This window comes from Salvelinus namaycush, chromosome 6, assembly GCF_016432855.1.
Source record: "Salvelinus namaycush isolate Seneca chromosome 6, SaNama_1.0, whole genome shotgun sequence".
In the NCBI taxonomy this organism is placed as follows: Eukaryota; Metazoa; Chordata; class Actinopteri; order Salmoniformes; family Salmonidae; genus Salvelinus; species Salvelinus namaycush.
In genome coordinates, this window is record NC_052312.1 from 17,607,263 (window position 1) to 17,629,262 (window position 22,000).

General features: G+C 43.1%; 2 protein-coding genes across 2 annotated transcripts in view; one reads left to right on the forward strand and one right to left on the reverse strand.

Annotated features, from left to right (window-relative positions):
* Positions 1-19,020, reverse strand: part of LOC120049698 (GRB10-interacting GYF protein 1-like) — a 34,431-nt gene extending 15,411 nt beyond the window's left edge. The window contains exons 1-13 of the mRNA XM_038996050.1: positions 18,568-19,020; positions 10,893-11,447; positions 9,443-9,506; positions 7,616-7,745; positions 3,088-3,183; positions 2,882-2,999; positions 2,315-2,426; positions 1,816-2,030; positions 1,500-1,714; positions 1,287-1,371; positions 881-1,120; positions 525-700; positions 142-301 (exon numbers count right to left, since the gene is read on the reverse strand). Of these exons, the coding sequence (XP_038851978.1) occupies positions 142-301; positions 525-700; positions 881-1,120; positions 1,287-1,371; positions 1,500-1,714; positions 1,816-2,030; positions 2,315-2,426; positions 2,882-2,999; positions 3,088-3,183; positions 7,616-7,745; positions 9,443-9,477 (1,582 nt within the window). The 5' untranslated portion in view covers positions 9,478-9,506; positions 10,893-11,447; positions 18,568-19,020. The remainder of the gene's footprint in view (positions 1-141; positions 302-524; positions 701-880; positions 1,121-1,286; positions 1,372-1,499; positions 1,715-1,815; positions 2,031-2,314; positions 2,427-2,881; positions 3,000-3,087; positions 3,184-7,615; positions 7,746-9,442; positions 9,507-10,892; positions 11,448-18,567) is intronic.
* A 198-nt stretch (positions 19,021-19,218) lies between these two features.
* Positions 19,219-21,211, forward strand: LOC120049700 (ribonuclease P protein subunit p20-like). Its single transcript, XM_038996052.1, has 2 exons — positions 19,219-19,526; positions 19,808-21,211. The coding sequence occupies exon 2, from the start codon at positions 19,851-19,853 to the stop codon at positions 20,316-20,318; it is 468 nt and encodes a 155-aa protein (XP_038851980.1). The 5' UTR covers positions 19,219-19,526; positions 19,808-19,850; the 3' UTR covers positions 20,319-21,211.
* The last annotated feature ends 789 nt before the right edge of the window (positions 21,212-22,000 follow it).

Here is a 22,000-nt window from a genome sequence, read left to right on the forward strand (position 1 = left end):
CAGCCATTATTGTGAGCCGTCCTCCCCTCAGCAGCCTCCACTGGTGTGTATGGTTTTGTATGTGTACATGTGATTGTGTGCGTCTCCCCACATTTGGCCTATGTGCAAGTGTGTATGTATGTTGCGACTGTGTGCGTGTACCCTGGATCTCTGCCTGGGGGTCCTTGTAGAACCACTTCATGGCAGCGTCGTGGGAGAGGGGCAGGGCGGAGGCTGTGTTTCTGCTCTCCTGCAGCGTCTGGGTAAAACACTCCTCCTCTAGAGATGTGTCCTGCAGGGACGCCACCATCTTCTCTGCCTCCTGCACACAGAGGAAGACAGACAGACGGGGGGGGTCATAAAACATTACATCACTTATCTGGGCTGTACTCTTACCAATGTTTCCTCTGTAATATTACTACATACTGAGACCCGAGTGTTGTTTCGGACCAAACCAAAGAGGAGATTCTCAATTGAAGGTGCTTTTTAGTCCAGGGTTTCATATGTGTTCAGGAAACCCGTCCCCAGACTAGTAGTGTTCGTACCTGTTGCAGGTGCTTCATGCCCTCGTCGTCCTCGGTGTCACCCCCTGGTGGCGGGGGGAGGTGGGTAGCAGCAGAGGAGGAGGAGACGGAGAGAGGGGGTGAAGGCAGACTGGAGGAGGTGCTGGGGCTCTGCTGGGTGGTGGAGCCCTCTGCTGGTGATCCTTCAGGAACTACTACTACAACAACAGAGCAATAAGTCAGTGGGGAGGAGTGGAAGTTAAAAGAGAGAGAGAACATGGCTAGTGTTCACACAATTTCTATCTATAAATGGTGTTTCTTTTTCACAGGTCTTTAAAATTCAAATCATTTAAACTTCATTAAAGAGAGAAAGAAAGAGTAACACAGAACACTAGTACCTTCACTTGGCATCTTGCTGGCCTTGGCAGGGACAGGAACAGCGAGAGGAGCAGGAGCAGGGAGAGGAGCAGGAAGAGGGTGGCTGTCGGCCATCTGAGAGGCCTCCAGCTCAGCCACTGTGAGGGAGAGCTGGGGCATGGGGGGGTTGAGGCCCAGGGCTGGAGGGGCAGGGGGAGAGGAGGAGGGGGGACTGGTTCTGTTCTTCACCTCCCCGTCACTGGCTGATTCCTTGACGTCAACTAGAGAGAGGAGAGGGTGAGGGGGAAAAAAGGCCAGAAAATAGAACGTTATTTTTTAAATTACTTTTAATTAGGAGAGATTGAGTTGAAAAACACTCATAAACCTTTGAGAAAAAGATATCAATTAAAAAGTAACTAAAGGTAAGAAAGAGTGCAGCTCCCTCACCTCTCTGTCCTCCATTCATGATCCTCTCCATGCCAGACAGGCTCTCTTCCTCCTCCTCTATCCCCTGGAAGTCAAACTCCTCATCCTTTGACAGAGACAGACACAATTAGCTGAAAATGTATTACTGTCACCCACCAACTGAATTCACAGAATAACTAGACACAGAAAGACAGGCATATGTGTAGACAACCTCCTTGCACACTAACACCCTACCTTGGATAGGGGGAGGAAAGCTCCGGATGCGTCGAAGGTGCCCATTTCTCCGTCCTCTTCATCAGTGCACCACTCAGGCAGTCCGTCTCTGTCGTCATCTAACCCTTCGCTCCCGGCCCGCCTGCGACCTCCGCCGAAGTCAAACTCACACTTCCTGCGACGCCCCTCAACCGGACCGTCGTGCTCCCGCCAGCCTGCAGACCTTGGACCTCCGTCTGAAAGAGAGAGAGAGAGAGAGATGAAGGGAAAGATAGAGATAAGGTGACATCACTCTGTGCTGTGTGTACGTCTCCAGAGGAGTGTGTGTGTGTGCTACCATCTAATCTACGTGCTCCGGCCAGTCTCCAGCTGCCTCCTGGGTCGGCCCCCTCCTCTTCCTCCTGCTCCTCTCTGAGGGTACGCCAGTTCTCACTGTCAGACCGCGTGTAGTCCTTCCTCGGCACCCCCGGCACAGGGACACCCGTCACCTCCTCTAATCCAACACGTACCCCCTCCCTGGCACGTGCAGGCTTCTCAAAACGCCTCTCGCCCCTGGAGGAGGAGGAGAAAACTTAGAAAATAGAAGTTACTCTTACATTTTAAGCCTTACCTTTATCTGAGCCGGGAAGGTCATTTCTGAAAGACGAGTCACTTGGATTAAGGACGCCTTCAACAATTTCAATTAAATCTAAAAATCGCTCCTCCGGTTACTTAGTAACCAATAAGCTTCTCATTCACATCCTAAAATGACAAATCATTTCAGATTTCAAGGCAAATGGGGAACGAGTGAAACAGTAGAGAGAGACAGGGTAGTAACAGAGGCAGTGAGTGTTTACCTGTCATCCCAGCTCTGGCTGCGATAGATCTCTCTGGCTCCGCGGCCGAAGCCCACCTCTCCCTCCTCAATACTTCTTTGGTAGAATCCTCCACTCTCTCCTCTGCCTCGCCCTGGAACAAGAACACAGAGACACACTCAAAATCACACTCAAAACAAACTGCCATTTCCTTCACTCTACCAGACCGGACACACTTGAGATTCATATGCAAACAACGCTGTGCAAGCAAAGGGAGTACATAAGTACTGTGAGTTTAACAAGGTGAGCACATAAGCAAGGCAGTAAGACAGGGACTATTTAGACAGGGCCAAGAGGAATCCCAGACGTCAGATGAGATCACAAAAGCTAAACACATAAAAGCAAGCCTGGCTTAAATAAACTGTTTACCTTTTGTGTTGTTATGGCTTGAGCTCAGTGCGCCTTTCATTTGGTTAGAATTCACCCATAGGCACAGATCTGGGATCAGCTTACCCTCCCTAAATCCTAAAGTAAATATTTGTTTTCCCCCCACAAATGGTTATCTTAGATCAGTGTCTTGAGGGCAACAACACGTGTGTTTCTTCTCACCTCGGCCTCCACCTCGTGTGGTGCCTCTGCCTCGGGCCATGCTCGCTGGGGCGACTCCACCTCCTTTACCCATGAGCCTCATCACAGCCACGCTGTTCACAGACATGGAGAAGTTCCTCTGGTAGAAGAGAACGGAGGAATGTACAGAATGCCAGATGGGTGGGAACAAGTGTGTGTGTGCGTGTGTGTGTGTGTGTCTGACCGACCTGCTCCTCCTCAGTGAGAGGCTCCAGTGCCAGTGGCTGCATGGGCTCATCTTGCAGAATAGCAGCAAACTCCTTATCCTGCATGTCCTCTGGGGCCTGGACACAACAACAAAGAACAAAACAATGTAAACAAACACTACTTCCTATGGGACTGGAATGATCCAACACTCAACTGTACAATTGTAGCATAGACTCTCACACTGGTAGGTCACAACAGGCCAGTTCACACAATTAGGGCAGGTTGCACTGACCCAGATTCAGCCTACTGCCGGACTAAGTGGTAACAGTAGTAGTAGTAGTAGCGGTAGTGGTGTAATAGTAGTGGTAGTAGCGGTGTACTAGTAGTAGTAGTAGTAGTAGTGGTGTAGTAGCAGCGGAGTAGTAGTAGTAGTAGTAGCAGCGGAGTAGTAGTAGTAGTAGTAGCAGCAGCGGAGTAATAGTAGTAGTAGTAGCAGCAGCGGAGTAATAGTAGTAGTAGTAGTAGCAGCGGAGTAATAGTAGTAGTACTACTAGTAGAGGTATAATAGTAGTAGTAGCAGCGGAGTAGTAGCAGTAGTAGTAGCAGCAGCAGCGTAATAGTACTAGTGGTGTAATAGTAGTAGTAGTAGTAGCAGCGGAGTAATAGTAGTAGTAGCAGCAGAGTGATAGTAGTAGTAGTAGTAGCGGTGTAATAGTAGTAGTAGTAGTAACAGCAGCGTAATAGTACTAGTGGTGTAGTAACAGCGGAGTAATAGTAGTAGTAGTAGCAGCGGAGTAATAGTAGTAGTAGTAGCAGCGGAGTAATAGTAGTAGTAGTAGCAGCAGCGGAGTAATAGTAGTAGTAGTAGCAGCAGCGGAGTAGTAGTAGTAGTAGCAGCAGCAGCGTAATAGTACTAGTGGTGTAATAGTAGTAGCGGAGTAATAGTAGTAGTAGTAGCAGCGGAGTAATAGTAGTAGTAGTAGTAGTAGTAGCAGCGTAATAGTACTAGTGGTGTAATAGTAGTAGCAGCGGAGTAATAGCAGCGGTGTAATAGTAGTAGTAGCAGCGGAGTAATAGTAGTAGTAGTAGCAGCGATGTAATAGTAGTTGTAGCAGCGGAGTAATAGTAGTAGTAGTAGCAGCAGCGGAGTAATAGTAATAGTAGTAGTAGTAGTAGCAGTAGCAGCGTTGTAATAGTAGTAGTAGCAGTAGCGGTGTAATAGTAGTAGTAGCGGTGTAATAGTAGTAGTAGTAGTAGCGGTGTAATAGTAGTAGTAGCGGTGTAACAGTAGTAGTAGTAGTAGTAGTAGCGGTGTAATAGTAGTAGTAGTAGTAGTAGTAGTAGTAGCGGTGTAATAGTAGTAGTAGCAGCGGTGTAATAGTAGTAGTAGTAGCGGTGTAATAGTAGTAGTAGTAGTAGCGGTGTAATAGTAGTAGTAGTAGTAGCGGTGTAATAGTAGTAGTAGTAGTAGCGGTGTAATAGTAGTAGTAGTAGTAGCGGTGTAATAGTAGTAGTAGTAGTAGCGGTGTAATAGTAGTAGTAGTATAATAGTAGTAGCGGTGTAATAGTAGTAGTAGTAGTATAATAGTAGTAGCGGTGTAATAGTAGTAGTGGTATAAAATAGCAGTAGTAGTAGTGGTGGTCGTGGTATAATAATAATAGTAGTGGTAGTGTAATAGTAGTAGTGGTGTAATAGTAGTAGCAGCAGCAGCAGTAGTGTATTAGTGGAAGTGTGTGTGTGTGTGTGGTAGTGGTGTAATAGTAGCATCAGTAGTAGTAGTGGTGTAATAGTAGCATCAGTAGTAGTGGTAGTGGTGTAATAGTAGCATCAGTAGTAGTGGTAGTGGTGTAGTAGTAGCATCAGTAGTAGTGGTAGTGGTGTAGTAGTAGCATCAGTAGTAGTGGTAGTGGTGTAGTAATAGCATCAGTAGTAGTGGTAGTGGTGTAGTAGTAGCATCAGTAGTAGTGGTAGTGGTGTAGTAGTAGCATCAGTAGTAGTGGTAGTGGTGTAGTAGTAGCATCAGTAGTAGTGGTAGTGGTGTAGTAGTAGCATCAGTAGTAGTAGTAGTAGCATCAGTAGTAGTAGTAGTAGTAGTGGTGTAGTAGTAGCATCAGTAGTAGTAGTAGTGGTGTAGTAGTAGCATCTTTAGTGGTAGTAGTGGTGTAGTAGTAGCATCAGTAGTAGTAGTGAATAGTAGCATCAGTAGTAGTAGTAGTGAATAGTAGCATCAGTAGTAGTAGTGGTGTAGTAATAGCATCAGTAGTAGTAGTGGTGTAGTAGTAGCATCAGTAGTAGTAGTGGTGTAGTAGTAGCATCAGTAGTAGTAGTGGTGTAGTAGTAGCATCAGTAGTAGTAGTGGTGTAGTAGTAGCATCAGTAGTAGTAGCATCAGTAGTAGTAGTGGTGTAGTAATAGCATCAGTAGTAGTAGTGGTGTAGTAGTAGCATCAGTAGTAGTAGTAGTGGTGTAGTAGTAGCATCAGTAGTAGTAGTAGTAGTGGTGTAGTAGTAGCATCAGTAGTAGTAGCATCAGTAGTAGTAGTAGTAGTAGTGAATAGTAGCATCAGTAGTAGTAGTGAATAGTAGCATCAGTAGTAGTAGTAGTGGTGTAGTAATATCATCAGTAGTAGTAGTGGTGTAGTAGTAGCATCAGTAGTAGTAGTAGTAGTGGTGTAGTAATAGCATCAGTAGTAGTAGTAGTGGTGTAGTAGTAGCATCAGTAGTAGTAGTGGTGTAGTAGTAGCATCAGTAGTAGTAGTAGTGGTGTAGTAGTAGCATCAGTAGTAGTAGTGGTGTAGTAGTAGCATCATCAGTAGTAGTGGTGTAGTAGTAGCATCATCAGTAGTAGTAGTAGTGGTGTAGTAGTAGCATCAGTAGTAGTAGTAGTGTAGTAGTAGCATCAGTAGTAGTAGTAGTGGTGTAGTAGTAGCATCAGTAGTAGTAGTAGTGGTGTAGTAGTAGCATCAGTAGTAGTAGTAGTGGTGTAGTAGTAGCATCAGTAGTAGTAGTAGTAGCATCAGTAGTAGTAGTAGTGAATAGTAGCATCAGTAGTAGTAGTGAATAGTAGCATCAGTAGTAGTAGTAGTGGTGTAGTAATAGCATCAGTAGCAGTAGTGGTGTAGTAATATCATCAGTAGTAGTAGTGGTGTAGTAATATCATCAGTAGTAGTAGTGGTGTAGTAGTAGCATCAGTAGTAGTAGTGGTGTAGTAGTAGCATCAGTAGTAGTAGTGGTGTAGTAGTAGCATCAGTCGTAGTAGTGGTGTAGTAGTAGCATCAGTAGTAGTAGTGGTGTAGTAGTAGCATCAGTAGTAGTAGTGGTGTAGTAATATCATCAGTAGTAGTAGTGGTGTAGTAGTAGCATCAGTAGTAGTAGTGGTGTAGTAATAGCATCAGTAGTAGTAGTGGTGTAGTAGTAGCATCAGTAGTAGTAGTGGTGTAGTAATAGCATCAGTAGTAGTAGTGGTGTAGTAGTAGCATCAGTAGTAGTAGTGGTGTAGTAATAGCATCAGTAGTAGTAGTGGTGTAGTAGTAGCATCAGTAGTAGTAGTGGTGTAGTAGTAGCATCAGTAGTAGTAGTAGTAGTGAATAGTAGCATCAGTAGTAGTAGTGGTGTAGTAATAGCATCAGTAGTAGTGGTGGTGTAGTAGTAGCATCAGTAGTAGTAGTGGTGTAGTAATAGCATCAGTAGTAGTAGTGGTGTAGTAGTAGCATCAGTAGTAGTAGTGGTGTAGTAGTAGCATCAGTAGTAGTAGTAGTAGTGAATAGTAGCATCAGTAGTAGTAGTGGTGTAGTAATAGCATCAGTAGTAGTAGTGGTGTAGTAGTAGCATCAGTAGTAGTAGTGGTGTAGTAATAGCATCAGTAGTAGTAGTGGTGTAGTAATAGCATCAGTAGTAGTAGTGGTGTAGTAATAGCATCAGTAGTAGTAGTGGTGTAGTAATAGCATCAGTAGTAGTAGTGGTGTAGTAGTAGCATCAGTAGTAGTAGTGGTGTAGTAATAGCATCAGTAGTAGTAGTGGTGTAGTAGTAGCATCAGTAGTAGTAGTGGTGTAGTAATAGCATCAGTAGTAGTAGTGGTGTAGTAATAGCATCAGTAGTAGTAGTGGTGTAGTAGTAGCATCAGTAGTAGTAGTGGTGTAGTAATAGCATCAGTAGTAGTAGTGGTGTAGTAGTAGCATCAGTAGTAGTAGTGGTGTAGTAGTAGCATCAGTAGTAGTAGTAGTAGTGAATAGTAGCATCAGTAGTAGTAGTGGTGTAGTAATAGCATCAGTAGTAGTAGTGGTGTAGTAGTAGCATCAGTAGTAGTAGTGGTGTAGTAATAGCATCAGTAGTAGTAGTGGTGTAGTAATAGCATCAGTAGTAGTAGTGGTGTAGTAGTAGCATCAGTAGTAGTAGTGGTGTAGTAATAGCATCAGTAGTAGTAGTGGTGTAGTAATAGCATCAGTAGTAGTAGTGGTGTAGTAGTAGCATCAGTAGTAGTAGCATCAGTAGTAGTAGTGATGAGACTTCATGTTGGTCATTGCAACCACCCATTTCATAAGACTGAGCACCGTGTGGCTTCCTCCTCACCTTGTTCTCTTTGATATAAAGTGCTAACATCTCCTCTCGGCCGTAGCGATACTCGGCCAGCTTGTACTTTGGCATGGCGGGGGAAGGAGGGGGGGACGTCACACTCCCCCCACTGGATAGTGCACGGAGCCTGGGGGAGGAAGGAGGAGGATGAGGGGCACAGGAGGGAGGAGAACAAAGTCAACACACACGCACGATGAAATGGGCTAAATACTAAGACATGTCGTGACGCAAGCAATAGCACTATTGTACAGACATTTGACAATAGCCCTATTCGGACGGGATACGTTTTACTGGGGAAGCTCAGGTAATGCAATCATGTGCACAAGCATAAATCACCACATCCATCATTTTTGTCTTGTCCGAATCTGCCATGGCAGTAATCTTTACTTGGCAGGAAGGTTGTTATACCAGACCTAAAAACCTAGTGTTTTTCAGCAAACTCCCAGGTCCTCTGATAATACTTATCCCCGTGCGAATCGTCATCCCTGTGTTTTAAGGGATATTACAGAGTTTAACAGGTGCTGCACCCAGTTGGGGTAGGAACATGGGACCAAATTGATGCTTAAAACAAAGTGCTATGCACGTAGCCTACAGATGAATGATCTGTTTTGCTACATATCAACTTTCCTAGTGCCGTACTTCTCTCTTAAAAGATGAAGTGGACGATATTGTGCCGATGAATTGATAAATTGCAAAATGTCAGTTAATTAAATGTCTGCATAGGTTGCAGGTCATTGTTCACGCATTATTATTTGGACTTTCTCTGAACTAAAGGCCATAAGGTCAACATCAGGCTATCCCTAGACATTTCAACTATCTTCACGCTTGAAGAGCCCCCAGGCTTCCTTCACAACGGTCCATTTTTAACTTAGGAAAATAAATAATTACGGGGCAGTTTGGTCAAACTAATCCAGTCCGAATCGTCCACTGGAAAAACGGACATGCTGGAGTAATAAATACATAACCAACGTTCTATAGTAATAGTAGTCCAGTGTAAATATGGCTAAAGCCACCACGACAGACGGTACTTCTGAAGAAAAAGGGAAGGAAGAAGGCATGGACGTGTGTGTGTTGCCACACGGAAAGCGAGATCTGAGGAGTGATCTGGGCCCGTATCCACAAAGTGCGTCAGAGTAGGAATGCTGATCTAGGATCTGTCCACTCCATATAGTCCAATGTTATTCGTTATGATCTAAAAGACAAAACTGATCCTGGATCAGGGGCGGCAGGGTAGCCTAGTGGTTAGAGCGTTGGGCTAGTAACCGAAAGGTTGCAAGTTCAAATCCCCGAGCTGACAAGGTACAAATCTGTCGTTCTGCCCCTGAACAAGGCAGTTAACCCACTGTTCCTAGGCCGTCATTGAAAAATAAGACTTTGTTCTTAACTGACTTGCCTAGTTAAATAAAGGTTAAATGTAAGTCGCTCTGGATAAGAGCGTCTGCTAAATGACTTAAATGTAAAATGTAAATGGATCAGCACGTCTACTTTGAGACTCTTTGTGGATACGGTCCCTGGTGGTCGGTGGAGCACCAAAATGCACACGGCACAGCAGCCAGCCAGTAGTCAGTCTATGAAAAAGGTGTCCAACCACTGGCCTGCTACCAAACCAAGGCCTTACCCCTCCCTCCTCAAATGAATCTCCACACAAACATTTACTGAGGGCTCAGCAGCCAGGAGAGGAGGAGGAAATGGACAGAATAGAAGGAGCGAGAGGGTAAGGGAAGGAATGGATTTTTTAAAGCCTGTTCAGTACGGAATAGAAAGTGGTAAGAACAGAGCAGCAAGAGAGGTAGATGGACAGAAGTGTTCAAGAAGAAAAGTTACCATTCTGGGCCGAAGTTAAGTGTCTCAGCAGTCATATTCCTCACGTCTTTACAGAGCTGAGTATCTGGAAACAGGAGCAAGAAAAGGATTCATCTATGAGTGACACACACACACCGCGGTTTCCATTAGCCGGTAATCGCTGGCTTTTGGATGATAATTTTTTTGTTGTCAAAAGCCGATAAATGAAATTGCCGTTGGCCAATTGTCCGGAAAAAGAGAAACTACATTTCAAAAATCACATTGCGAAATAAAGCTTTTTAACCTATTCATTGATGGAAATACATCTGACTGGTCATGCTTATCAATCTATAAGGTATTTTGCATAATTTAGTGGAATTAAATTGCCGCGTGTACAGAATATTCGGTATGCATTTTATTTATTCATCACACGCGTACAGCATACAGATACAGAGCGTTTGAACCGAAAACCTGTCAGGCAGCGCGAGAGCTGCTGCTACAGCGTCTCAAACAGTACACGTCACCCACCACTTTGCGATGAGCTGGAGGCAGTGTGCATTTTGAGAACGTATACTTAGTTGTTTGAAACCGGAACGTTTTACTACATATTATGAAGCATGTTTTACCTTGCTTCAGAGTAGCCTAGCCAAAATCTGACCATATCTGTGGAGTGGAGGAAACTATTTTATTATAAACTTTCTTTCGTTGTCCAGTAGCCAAATGCACAATCCTAGTCATATAGATGGGTTAGCTGACAATATGACTAAAACGATGGGCGCTCTTTCTAAATTTCAAATGGATATTTTCACATGACAATGATCGAGATACAAAGATGTTATTATAACATGAAATTAAACTGTCCCATGAAAATGAAAACCATAACTGGCATGCAGAACCGTATACATGGGAAGATAGATTGGCATTCCACATGAGAAAGTTTACCGACTCCTCGTGTAGCCTGTTACCTGGAACATCAGGAGAATAACGGCAGAATCTGGGAAAGCCAGTAGGAGCGGGAGGATGGTCGGGACAGGTTCAGTTTTTTTCTTCTTCTGGTTATCTTGATCTCTGGCTCCCTCTTAAGTAATTTGTGTGTCATTTCATCAAATAGTGAGCTTCAAGCATCAGACAAGCTCTACACATATATAGCTGATTTGATTAAAAACACACATAGGGTGTGTATATATGGAAAAATACACATTCGAACACAGGACTTTCGGTTGACCAAGATTATTTGTAGTCGGGGACAGCCCTACATCATTACATCCTCGACTTGCATGTTCTGTTGAATTACCCTAATCTGTCATTCTGAGCACCGTGGGTGGACGCCCTAATCAGGTTACGGGTCCAGTAAAGTTCTCAAATGTCTGGTAAATTAAAATGCTGCCGGTCAAATGTCCAGTGCCACATTTTCCTGACGGAAACCCTGACACACACCAACTAACAAATGCCATGCTCGCGCACACACCACACACACACACACAGGTCTTACCCTGTCCAGAAGAGTGGACCAGGCTGGACTTCGCTGGACCAGGCTAGGACTGGCTTAGTTAGGCTTAGAAGGCTGAGTGAGAAGGCTGAGTGGTGCTTACACAGCTGTGGTAACAGAGCTCCCCAATACACACAGAGATAGAGAATAGCTGCCTGTTTCAGGTGTGTATAGGGGATAGAGTACTGGTATGGATATGAGGACAGTTTGGAAGAAGCCTCTGCTCACAGCTGGAAAAAGTCGTAAAAATAAAAACAAGAAACTGGAATAATCCGAAAACGAGTTGATGAAACAAACAAAATAAAATACTCGATAGTAACAATAATGATTACGACAACAGCAGTAATATCACATTTGACATGAAAAAAAATGACGATTATTCTCGATTTAAATCAAAAACCCAGGGGAAAACAGAACAGGCTGCTGGAACAGCTGCCAGGAGCAGACGCGACTCTCTCCCTCTTTTCTCTCCTGTCGTTCTCTCTCCGACTGAAACGTGGCTTGACTGGCCCGCTAGGTGTCGACACCTTTGATTCCTGTCCACCTCCCTTCAAACTGCTGTGAACAACAAGAAAAGATAAAGAGAGTGAACGATAGCAAGTAGAGAGAAACAGACAGAGAAACAAAACACACCCAGTCACAGCTTGGCAGACAGGCAATCTATGTAGTTGAATTTGTGTGTTGGAACGACACATTCTTTAATGCAGTTTGGACTGCTTAGAGAGAGTGTTGATAGAGTCAACTTGTTTAAGCATTTAACATTATTTCACATTTCTTTTTCCGTAGAATAAGACGGCTACTGCAGCCTTCCACTGAGAACGTTTGTGTTTATTCATGTCCACTTGATGCAAATTAATAATCAACATCGCAAGAGCTTTGCAATCAATAATAACCATCAATAATAATTCACTTAGTCAACAACTTTCCATGTTTACAGAATGTGCGCCCCCAGTGACTAATACAATAGTGATGACACCCTTTTGCAAAAACAATGCACCTGGTTGGAGACGGTACCTGCAAACGTCATGGCAACAACAATATCCAAGCAACAGAATGCCACCCCTAGGCTTTGCAGTAAAAACAGACACCCAACAGACAGACACCTATGAGCCTGCATCCCATAGAATTTGAAAAGCCCCTCAGACTATAGAAACCTGGTCAGGTGATTGTAATTCTATGGCTTCTCCTCTTCTAGAGATGCACAGCTAAGAATAGGTGGACTAGCAGCTAATTAAATAATTCCAGGGATGTGCATGTCTCCTTTCATGAACGATTCAATATGCATTTAGAAACAGTGGCTCCGATACAGGAACGATATGTTTTAGTTTGAAACGATGCAGTAAGAGTCGGTTTGATTAGAGGCACGAATTAATGCAATTCGGCTCGATGCACTAACATTTTCCATTTTAAAATAGTGTCTGCTGCTGACGAGAGCTCAGGAGCTGGGCCTCTCTGAGCTGGATCTGTCTGAGATAACTTCTCTAAACTGAGTGGCTATTTGTTAGTGTGCATGTATGTAGGTACCTGAGCCATAGGGCACAGAGCAGCTACCACCCCACTAACAGATTAGGGGTAGGAACAATTTACGCTTTTTGTCCCCCCACTTTTTATCTGAAATCACCATCAACAACTGATTAACTTCTCATTTTCACAGATAAAAACGTTGTGAGCTAGTACTATGACAATATTTATCTTTGGAAATTAGCATGGCATTTAGCCAATTAATATAATGCAGCTTTGGATTTTACCGCCGTCTCAAAAGCAAATGGTTAAAATCGTTTGTAATTTTACGGAGTTTCTCTGTCTCTCAAAAGAAAAAGATTGCTGTTCATGTAAAAATGACCAATTACACTGACTGTTTAAAGCAAAACTACCGAAACTATTTCTTATGGTGAACCTGAACAATCGAAAACCCCAATAAGCAGCTGGATACGAGTCGCGTCCACTCCGGTAGGCTACAAAACTCCGGTTAAAAAAAATATTTAAAAAACTTCTACAGCGCATTTGCTAACAATAAGTTGAGTGACAAGCAAATTATTAAAACCTATGATTTGACACTGTGAAAGCCATTTTACAAGCATCTGAATGCTGACGGTGCCATGCAGATGTACAAATATCCTATTAGAACAGAGATAGAGTTGCTCGTGCCAACGATAGGTAGGCCTATCTCCCGCACTATGTGCACAGTTGTTATTCTGAGTCACATGCATAAAGGTTCTATAGGATAGACTCCTGAACTGAAGGAGAGGACACATCAGTCACAACAGATGAGGTATTTTCGTAATAAAACAAAACACTTGGAGCGGGAACTGATTCATATCAGTGAATCTTACAACCATACATAATTCATCTATAAAAAGGGTATTGACACAGAAAAAGGCCCCTACCTACACAAAACAACATATTAACAATAAGCAGAATGAAGCAGACAAAAAAAAAAAAAAAATCCTAGATAAAGTTGAAATATGATTATGGAAAACAGGCAATTCCACACCAGGATAGCCCAAAAATATTTTCGGCCCTTTTTAGACCCACATGCCTCCAGTAAGACCATATGATCTGTGAACCATACATGATACAAACAGTTTGCTGTCATTCTATTTTTAGTGTGCTCTAAAATATAGAGTATGTCTAGATTCTGAAATAAAAAAATGTTCACAATATTTTATTCAACAGTAAAAATATGAACATCTCAAAAGTAACCTTTTTTATTTTTGGGATATTTTGTTTGGAACAATATACCTCTTCAACCAAGTCAGCTTTCCAGAGTAGGATCTCTGGTACTTGGGAAGATGACCCATTTTATACATAGATATTGCCATTATATGTCATTAACCAATCACAGACGTCCATTAGGATAGCACATGAAGCAAATCAGAGTTCCCTTTGAATCCATATTCCCTCGCACTGTGTTGGTGTTGCTCATAACTTCAAAAGTAGCAGAGAGCCCACTCTGGAAATGTGATGTACTTGTAGAGTATATTGTGCCAAACCATGTGTTAAAATTAACTAAATCAACAAGGGTACTTTTGAGATATTCATTTTAATGTTTTTTATTGTTTGTATTTATCAAGGATTCCCATCAGCTTCTTCCAATGCAGCAGATAATGTTGCTGGACCCTAGGAAGAGTAAGGCAGTTAAATACAATTTAAAATATTACATGACATTACATTTTTTAACACATTAAGTGTGTGCCCTCAGGACACTACTCTACTACCACATACAGTTCATTCGGAAAGTATTCAGACTCCTTAACTTTCAGAATTTTGTTACATTACAGCCTTATTCTAAAATGGATTAAAATTGTTCCCCCCCTCATCTACACACAATACCCCATAATGACAAAGCAAAAACTGTTTTTTTATACAATTTTAAATATCACATTCACTTAAGTATTCACACCCTTTACTCAGTACTTTGTTGAAGCACTTTTGAAAGCGATTACAGCCTCGAGTCTTCTTGAGTATGACGCTACAAGCTTGGCACACCAGTATTTGGGGAGTTTATCACATTCTTCTCTGCAGATCCTCTAAAGCTCTGTCAGGTTGTGTCGCAGCCATCCGCGACCGGAAGACCCATGAGGCCGGTGAACAATTGGCCCAGCATCGTCCGGGTTGGGGGAGGGTATGGCTGGCCGGGATGTCCTTGTCCCATCGCACTCTAGCGACACCTGTGGCGGGCCAGGCGCATGCACTCTGACAAGGTCAACAGTTCTACATTGTTTCCTCCGACTCATTTATGCGGCTGGCCTCCGGGTTAAGTGAGCAGTGTGTCAAGAAGCAGTGCAGCTTGGCAGGGTCGTGTTTCAGAGGATGCATGGCTCTCGACCTTCGCCTCTCCTGAGTCCGTAGGGGAGTTGCAGCGATGGGAAAAGACTAACTACCAATTGGATATCATGAAATTGTGGGGGGAAAGTACACACGGGATGAAGTCCGGGATCTGGCTGAGCTACTCAAGGACATTGAGACTTGTCCCGAAGCCACTCCTGCGTTCTCTTACTGTGTGCTTAGGGTCGTTGTCCTGTTGGAAGGTGAACCTTCGTCCCAGTCTGAGGTCCTGAGCAGGTTTTCATCAAGGATCTCTGTACTTTTCTCTGTTCATCTTTCTCTCAATCCTGACTGGCCTCCCAGTCCCTGATGCTGAAAAACACCCCACAGCATGATGCAGCCACCACCATGTGTAACGGCTTTCGTTGGTGGAAGGAGAGGAGGACCAAAATGCAGCGTGGTACGTATCCATAATATCATTTAATCGAGAATGAATACAAAATACAAAAAGAACAAGAGAATAAATGAAAACCGACACAGTCCCGTATGGTGAAAACACTGAAACGGAAAATAACTACCCACAACCCATAGTGGGAAAACAGGCTACCTAAGTATGATTCTCAATCAGAGACAACGATCGACACCTGCCTCTAATTGAGAACCATACTAGGCCAAACACATAGAAATATAACGTACAGAACAAAACATAGAAAAACAACATAGAATGCCCACCCCAACTCACGCCCTGACCAAACTAAAATAAAGACATAAAAAAGGAACTAAGGTCAGAACGTGACACCATGCTTCACCGTAGGAATGGTGCCAGGTTTCCTCCAGACGTGATGCTTGGCATTCAGGCCAAAGAGTTCAATCTTGGTTTCATCAGACCAGAGAAGCTTGTTTCTCATTGTCTGAGAGTCTTTAGGTGCTTTTTGGCAAACTCCAAGCGGGCTGTCATGTGCCTTTTACTGATTAGTGGCTTCCTTCTGGCCACTCTACCATAAAGGCCTGATTGGTAGAGTGCTTCAGAGATGGTTGCCCTTCTGGAAGATTCTCCTATCTCCACAGAAGAACTCTGGAGCTCTGTCAGAGTGATCATCGGGTTCTTGGTCACCTCCCTGACCAAGGCCCTACTCCCCGGATTTCTCAGTTTGGCCGGGCGACCAGCTCTAGGAAGAGTCTTGGTGGCTCCAAACTTCTTCCATTTAAGAATGATGGAGGCCACGGTGTCCTTGGGGATCTTCAATGTTGCAGACATTTTTTGGTACACTTCCCCAGATCTGTGCCTCGACACAATCCTGTCTCGCAGCTCTACGGACAATTCTTTCAACCCCAATCAATTGAATTGACCATAGGTGGACTCCCAAATTGTAGAAACATCTCAAGGATGATCAATGGAAACAGGATGCACGTTAGCTACATTTCGAGTCTCATAGCAAAGGGTCTGAATAATTATGTAAATAAGGTATGTTTTTTAAATTTTTAATACATTTCTAAAAACCTGTTTTTGCATTGTCATTATGGGGTATTGTGTGTAGATTGATTAAATAAACAATTTTCCTCATCAATTTTAGAATAAGGCTGTAACGAAACAAAATGTGAAAAAAGGGAAGTGGTCTGAATACTTTCCAAATGCACTGTATATTCTTGCTTCCCTTACTACTTTAACAGCCTCCACTCTTCTGGGAAGGCTTTCCACTAGATGTTGGAACATTGCTGCAGGGACTTGCTTCCATTCAGCCACAAGAGCATTAGTGAGCTGGGGCACAGATGTTGGGCAATTAGGCCTGGCTCGTAGTCAGCGTTCCAATTCATCCCAAAGGTGTTTGATGGGGTTGAGGTCAGAGCTCTGTGCAGGTCAGTCAAGTTCTTCCACACCAATCTTGACAAACCATTTCTGTATGGACCTCGCTTTGTGCATGGGGGCAATTGTCATGCTGAAACAGGAAAGGGCCTTCCCCAAACTGTTGCCACAAAGTTGGATGCACAGAATCGTCTAGAATGTCATTGTACGCTGTAGGGTTAAGATTTCCCTTCACTGGAACTAATGGGGCAAAACCATGAAAAACAGCCCCAGACAATATTCCCCCTCTACCAAACTTCACAGTTGGCACTATGCACTTGGCAAGGTAATGTTCTCCTGGCCAGATTCGTTCATGGACTGCCAGATGGCGAAGCGTGATTCATCACTCCAGAGAACACGTTTTCACTGCTACAGAGTCCATTGGCTACAGGCCTTGTTTTTTGTTGTTAAATGTATCCTTTATTTAACTAGGCAAGTCAGGTAAGAACAAATTCTTATTTACAATGACAGCCTACCGGGGAACCGTGGGTTACCTTCCTTGTTCAGGGGTAGAACGACAGATTTTTACCTTGTCAGCTTGGGATTTGATCCAGCAACCTTTTGGTTATTGGCCCAACACTCTAACCACTCAGCTACACCCCTCCAGGTGACACTTGGCATTGCGCATGGTGATCTTAGGCTTGCTTGTGTGTGACTGCTCAGCCATGGAAACCTATTTCATGAAGCTCACGACAAACAGTTCTTGTGCTGACGTTGCTTCCAGAGGCAGTTTGGAACTCGATAGTGAGTGTTGCAACAGAGGACAGATGATTTTATGCACTACGTGCTTCAGCACTCGGTGGTCCCCTCAACTTTTAAAAATACCTAGACCATTGCACGCAAAGACTGGAAGTAGTTACGCAACATATATAATACTAACAAATTAGATCGAGATTAACTTCTCGCTAGCCAGCCAGCTAACCGGCAAAAAGTTAGGGGTAAACAAACAGTGATGTAAGTATGATGGGACAGCTTTACAGTCAGGTTCAGCAGGCCCGGTAACAAATTAGATTGGCAAAATAAATATCACGTAAATCATTTGTTGTTGTGACAGCCAAGTATATTAATAACGACTTGTGAGGCTGCTGAAAACCTTTATTGAAACGACAAAAAAATAATCAGTCGTTTGCTTAGGATGCCACCAAAAGTTAGGCTAATTACATGGGAGTAAGGAAGTACCCAACGGCTATACCCTCTCGGAGCGTGGTCACGTTAAGTCACGCCTCGTCGTGTGTATCTATAATATTAGCAAGCTACAATGACAGTAAACACCATGGCCAACCGGTGTACGATGGGTCGGTTTAGGAAATACAGCTAGCTAGTAATGTATAGTAGGATTCAGGTGTTATTTTCAGCTAAATAAAGTAATACATACTATGTACTTGTTGCGGTCTTTAATGCCAGATAACTGATCGTTTTCTTTAAACCATTGTGGCAATTCATTGATTTACTACAGAATCTTGCTTGTCTGGAATTTAGTACCAGCCACCATTGGGCCATGTAACGTTAGTAAGCAACGCGGACAAGACTCGAGTATCAAAAACCTATCAGAAAAGGCACCGGACAATTGCTTGAGCTAAAATGTTAAAGAATTGTATTCAAATTGTAGATTATCAATTAACAATTATTTATCCAGCTAATCATATTTCGATGACATAACATTAACAATGAGTAACGTTATCTGGCCGTGTAAGGCATTCGGTTTACATGCAAGGTTCAAATGACACAAGATATGGCGAAGGGGGCGGAGTGTCCGCGTGTGTGAATCAACACACTCCCTTCCCTCGTCAATCGGCCGCCCCTACAACTCTACCCCGCTGCTTACTATGGCCTTCCACAACCCGAGCAAAACAAACCAATAAAACAGAAATGGTAACCAATAATACCGTCGTTCTACGGCTCGCTCAGAGCCCCATCTTGTGAAACACCAATCATTTCATTAGAGAGAATTTAGGCACCTGACTCGCGTTTGTATGGGCCCTCTCAGATTAAAGTGATTTACTAGCTATGTAACGTTATAGATGACAATGTCAACCATTCACAAATGCTCAAGGAACCATAGCTTACCTTTGAATTAATGTCGTTTGTTATTTTTTTTAAAATACGTTTTGTTGTGTACAATCTTCGGTTTTAATTCATATGCATTGGTTTCCTTTCTCTTTCTGCAAACATCCTCCTCCAACAGAATGGTACTGATACTGTCATGAAGTCGTGCGCAATATTTGATTTATTTACCCCCTCTCCTACGGTCGCTGCGTGTTGATGTCTAGTCGAGAAGTCTGCTCCTTACTCTTGTTGTTTGTGTTTTTAGAGAAAGATGGCCGCCCTACTCACACCACGTGACGTAACATTGACTTGTGTTACGGGTTGTTTGCTAATGTTAGCTCGTTATGCTATTTTCAGACCAACCATCCCACACTTGCACAGCATGTATAACTTATAATAAAATAATGATTTGCAATTAGGCTGAATCTAATGCATTTTAGCGTGCTCGCAAGCGGTTGTCGTGGTATGTCCGTAATCGAGCCACATACGTCAACACTGCACTTCACTTGGGTTGTTTACAGGGGGTGGGCGTTGTAACAACAGGGGTGTAATCATTATGCAGATTATGTTGCAACCCGTTTACTCCAAACGGAAAACGTAAACGACAGTTTATATTGGTCAAATTCAGTTCGTTCCGTTTGTGCTTTGTTTCCGTTTTGTTTCTAAACAGTAAACGGTTTCCGTAATGAATACGCCCCTTATACTATTATCGCGGCTATTAAATTTAACCATTATATTTAAAAAGTAGCTCTGGTCAGACTGCAAATATACGTTTTTATTTATCCAGTAATCAGAGGGTGGCGCAGCACTGTATTTGATATGTCTTTTCATAATATTAACTGATGGACGAGAACGTTTTCGTTTTGATTACTTCCGGGGCACCTCTGTGTATCCAGAAGTTCACAAACCTCTCAGTTTGTGAGTTCCCCAGCACGATAGAGACAACATTTGAATAATTTGGTTGCAAACCGTGGTTGGAGGTACAGTCTGATTGCTTTCACGTTCTTATTTTGTCATAACGTTAACTACATTTGTTTGGAGTGACACATTTTAGCACAGAGTGTGACGGTTAAATTACATTACGTTCCAATCTAGATAACGTTAGCTAGCTACCAGTCGACCTCCCTGGTATTTGAGTATTTCAGAACCTTCAGTAAATTGGCTAAGCAGTATATTTGCTGTCTGAAGGATGGTTGTGTTGATCTTCCGTTCTTGTCATTGACATTTCCTTTCCTGTTGTTTTTGCCTCCTATTACTGCAGTGCTCCATTCCACCCTTCCCTGTTTCTGACTGACTCAATCGTGATGACAGAACCACACAGCCCTATCTCTGCCTCCGTCCCCCAGACAACCCCAGGCATCATCATGCCCCCAGCCGACGGCAGCGGCACAGCGGTGGAGATGGACCCTGTGGAGTACACACTCCGCAAGCGTCTCCCCAGGAAGCTGCCCAAGCGCCGCAACGACGTGTACGTCAACATGAAGACAGACTTCCGGGCCCAGTTGGCCCGCTGCCAGAAGCTGCTGGAGGGAGGAGGCCACAGGGAGATCTGCGTCCATGGTCTGGGCCTGGCCATCAACAGGGCCATCAACATCGCCCTGCAGCTCCAGGCCAGCAGCCAGGGGGCACTACAGCTGGCGGCCAACACGTCTACAGTAGAGCTGGTGGACGATCTGGAGCCTGAGGACCCGGACGAGGCGGGGGAGCCCATGACACGCACTCGGAATAATTCGGCTATTCATATCAAAGTGTTCTACCCAGACCCACAGTGACCCGAAACGCATCACCATCAGTCCTAGCTTGGATATGGCTAGCTACCTCCATTGTCATGGTGTCTGTAATATAGTAATGGAGGCTAGTCATACAGGGTGTATCTCACCTGGTTAATCCCGCCGGCTATCCTAACCCTCTGCGGTGGCTGTTATCCAGATGTGGGTAATAATGAGAAGTGTCTATGAACTGAGCTGATTTCAGAGCTTTTGGAAGCTCTTTCTCAGCTTTGTCATTTTGTTATGCATGTCAGTCAGAGCAGTGTATTTGTTAGTATCAAGATGTGACGTTTCATGCCATCATTTCCAATCCCTCACTGCCTGATTTTTTTTTTTTAACTCCCATATGAAATGGGACAGACCACAATAAGGCTGCATTTACACAGGCAGCACAATTCTGTTATTTTTTTCCACAAATGGGTATTTTGACCAATCACATCAGATCTTTTCACATCAGCTCTTTTCAGAACGGATCTGATTGGTCTAAAGACCAATTAGTAGGAAAAGAATATCAGCGTTGGAGCTACCTTTTGTAAACGCAGCCTAACTCATGCAAGCTATAATACTCCTGTTCCACATGAGAATACATGCTCTGAAAAGGATGTGGATTTAAAGCTTACATAAAACCTTGTAGATTTTTTAAAAGTGTAAACACTGAATATTAGTTGACTATGGGAATTAAGTAATATTTTTTTGTAATTTGCTGGTCAGATTTAAGTTGACCAACTATATATGCAATTATGCATTTTACCTACCAATGCCATACATTGACATCCAAACTCTGTCATGTCAGTAAATGTTAGTTTTTTTACGTCATACAAATTTATGTTTTTAGCTTCAGTATTTGAATGTATATATAGTATTTATTGTACATGTGTAATAAAATAAGAAAAGTACAGAAGTTTTTTTTCATGAAACATTAAGTGTAAAACTGACAATCATCCAGTCATTTCTGCAGTTAGTAACAGTGAATCGCCACTAGGTGGCATTCGAATGCTTCTTTCGTGCACTGCTTACACTACTCAATATATATTTTTTACCTTTATTTAACTAGGCAAGTCAGTTAAGAACAAATTCTTATTTTCAATGACAGACTAGGAAAAGTGGGTTAACTGCCTTGTTCAGGCGCAGAACGACAGATTTTTACCTTGTCAGCTCGGGGATTCAATCTAGCAACCTTTCGGTTACTAGTCCAACGATCTAACCACTAGGCTACCTGCATATTAAGGTGTTCTTTACTTCTTTTTTTTTTACACTCAGTTTATATGTTGTTAAGCAACTGCTTGCTTAGGTTAGGTTTAGAATACGGGTAATGGTTAAGTTTAGGGTTAGGATAAGGATTAATGGTTAGAGCTAGGGTTAGTAGATAGTTAGTTGAAATGTTACTTGTAGTCTGTAGATAGTCTGTAGAGCATCTAAAGATGGACTATCCAAATAAAGTGTTACCCATGGCTTTCTTTCCAAACCACAGATATATCTACAGGAGACAGGACAACAAAAGTGATGCAATTATCACACAGACAAACAAACTTCCTCTTGCCTTTTTTTCATCCATCCTTTTTTAAATGAAAGAATAATATTTTGTATTTAAATACCAAATGGCACTATGATAGAGGGGGCAAAACATGTACACACATCCGTTCAAACATCTGCGCTGTGACTATAAGACGTTCAAATGAGAAGCA

Bases quoted from the DNA above. Each gene is read 5' to 3' on its own strand.
- LOC120049700 (XM_038996052.1), top strand. From the start codon at position 19,851: ATGACAGAACCACACAGCCCTATCTCTGCCTCCGTCCCCCAGACAACC.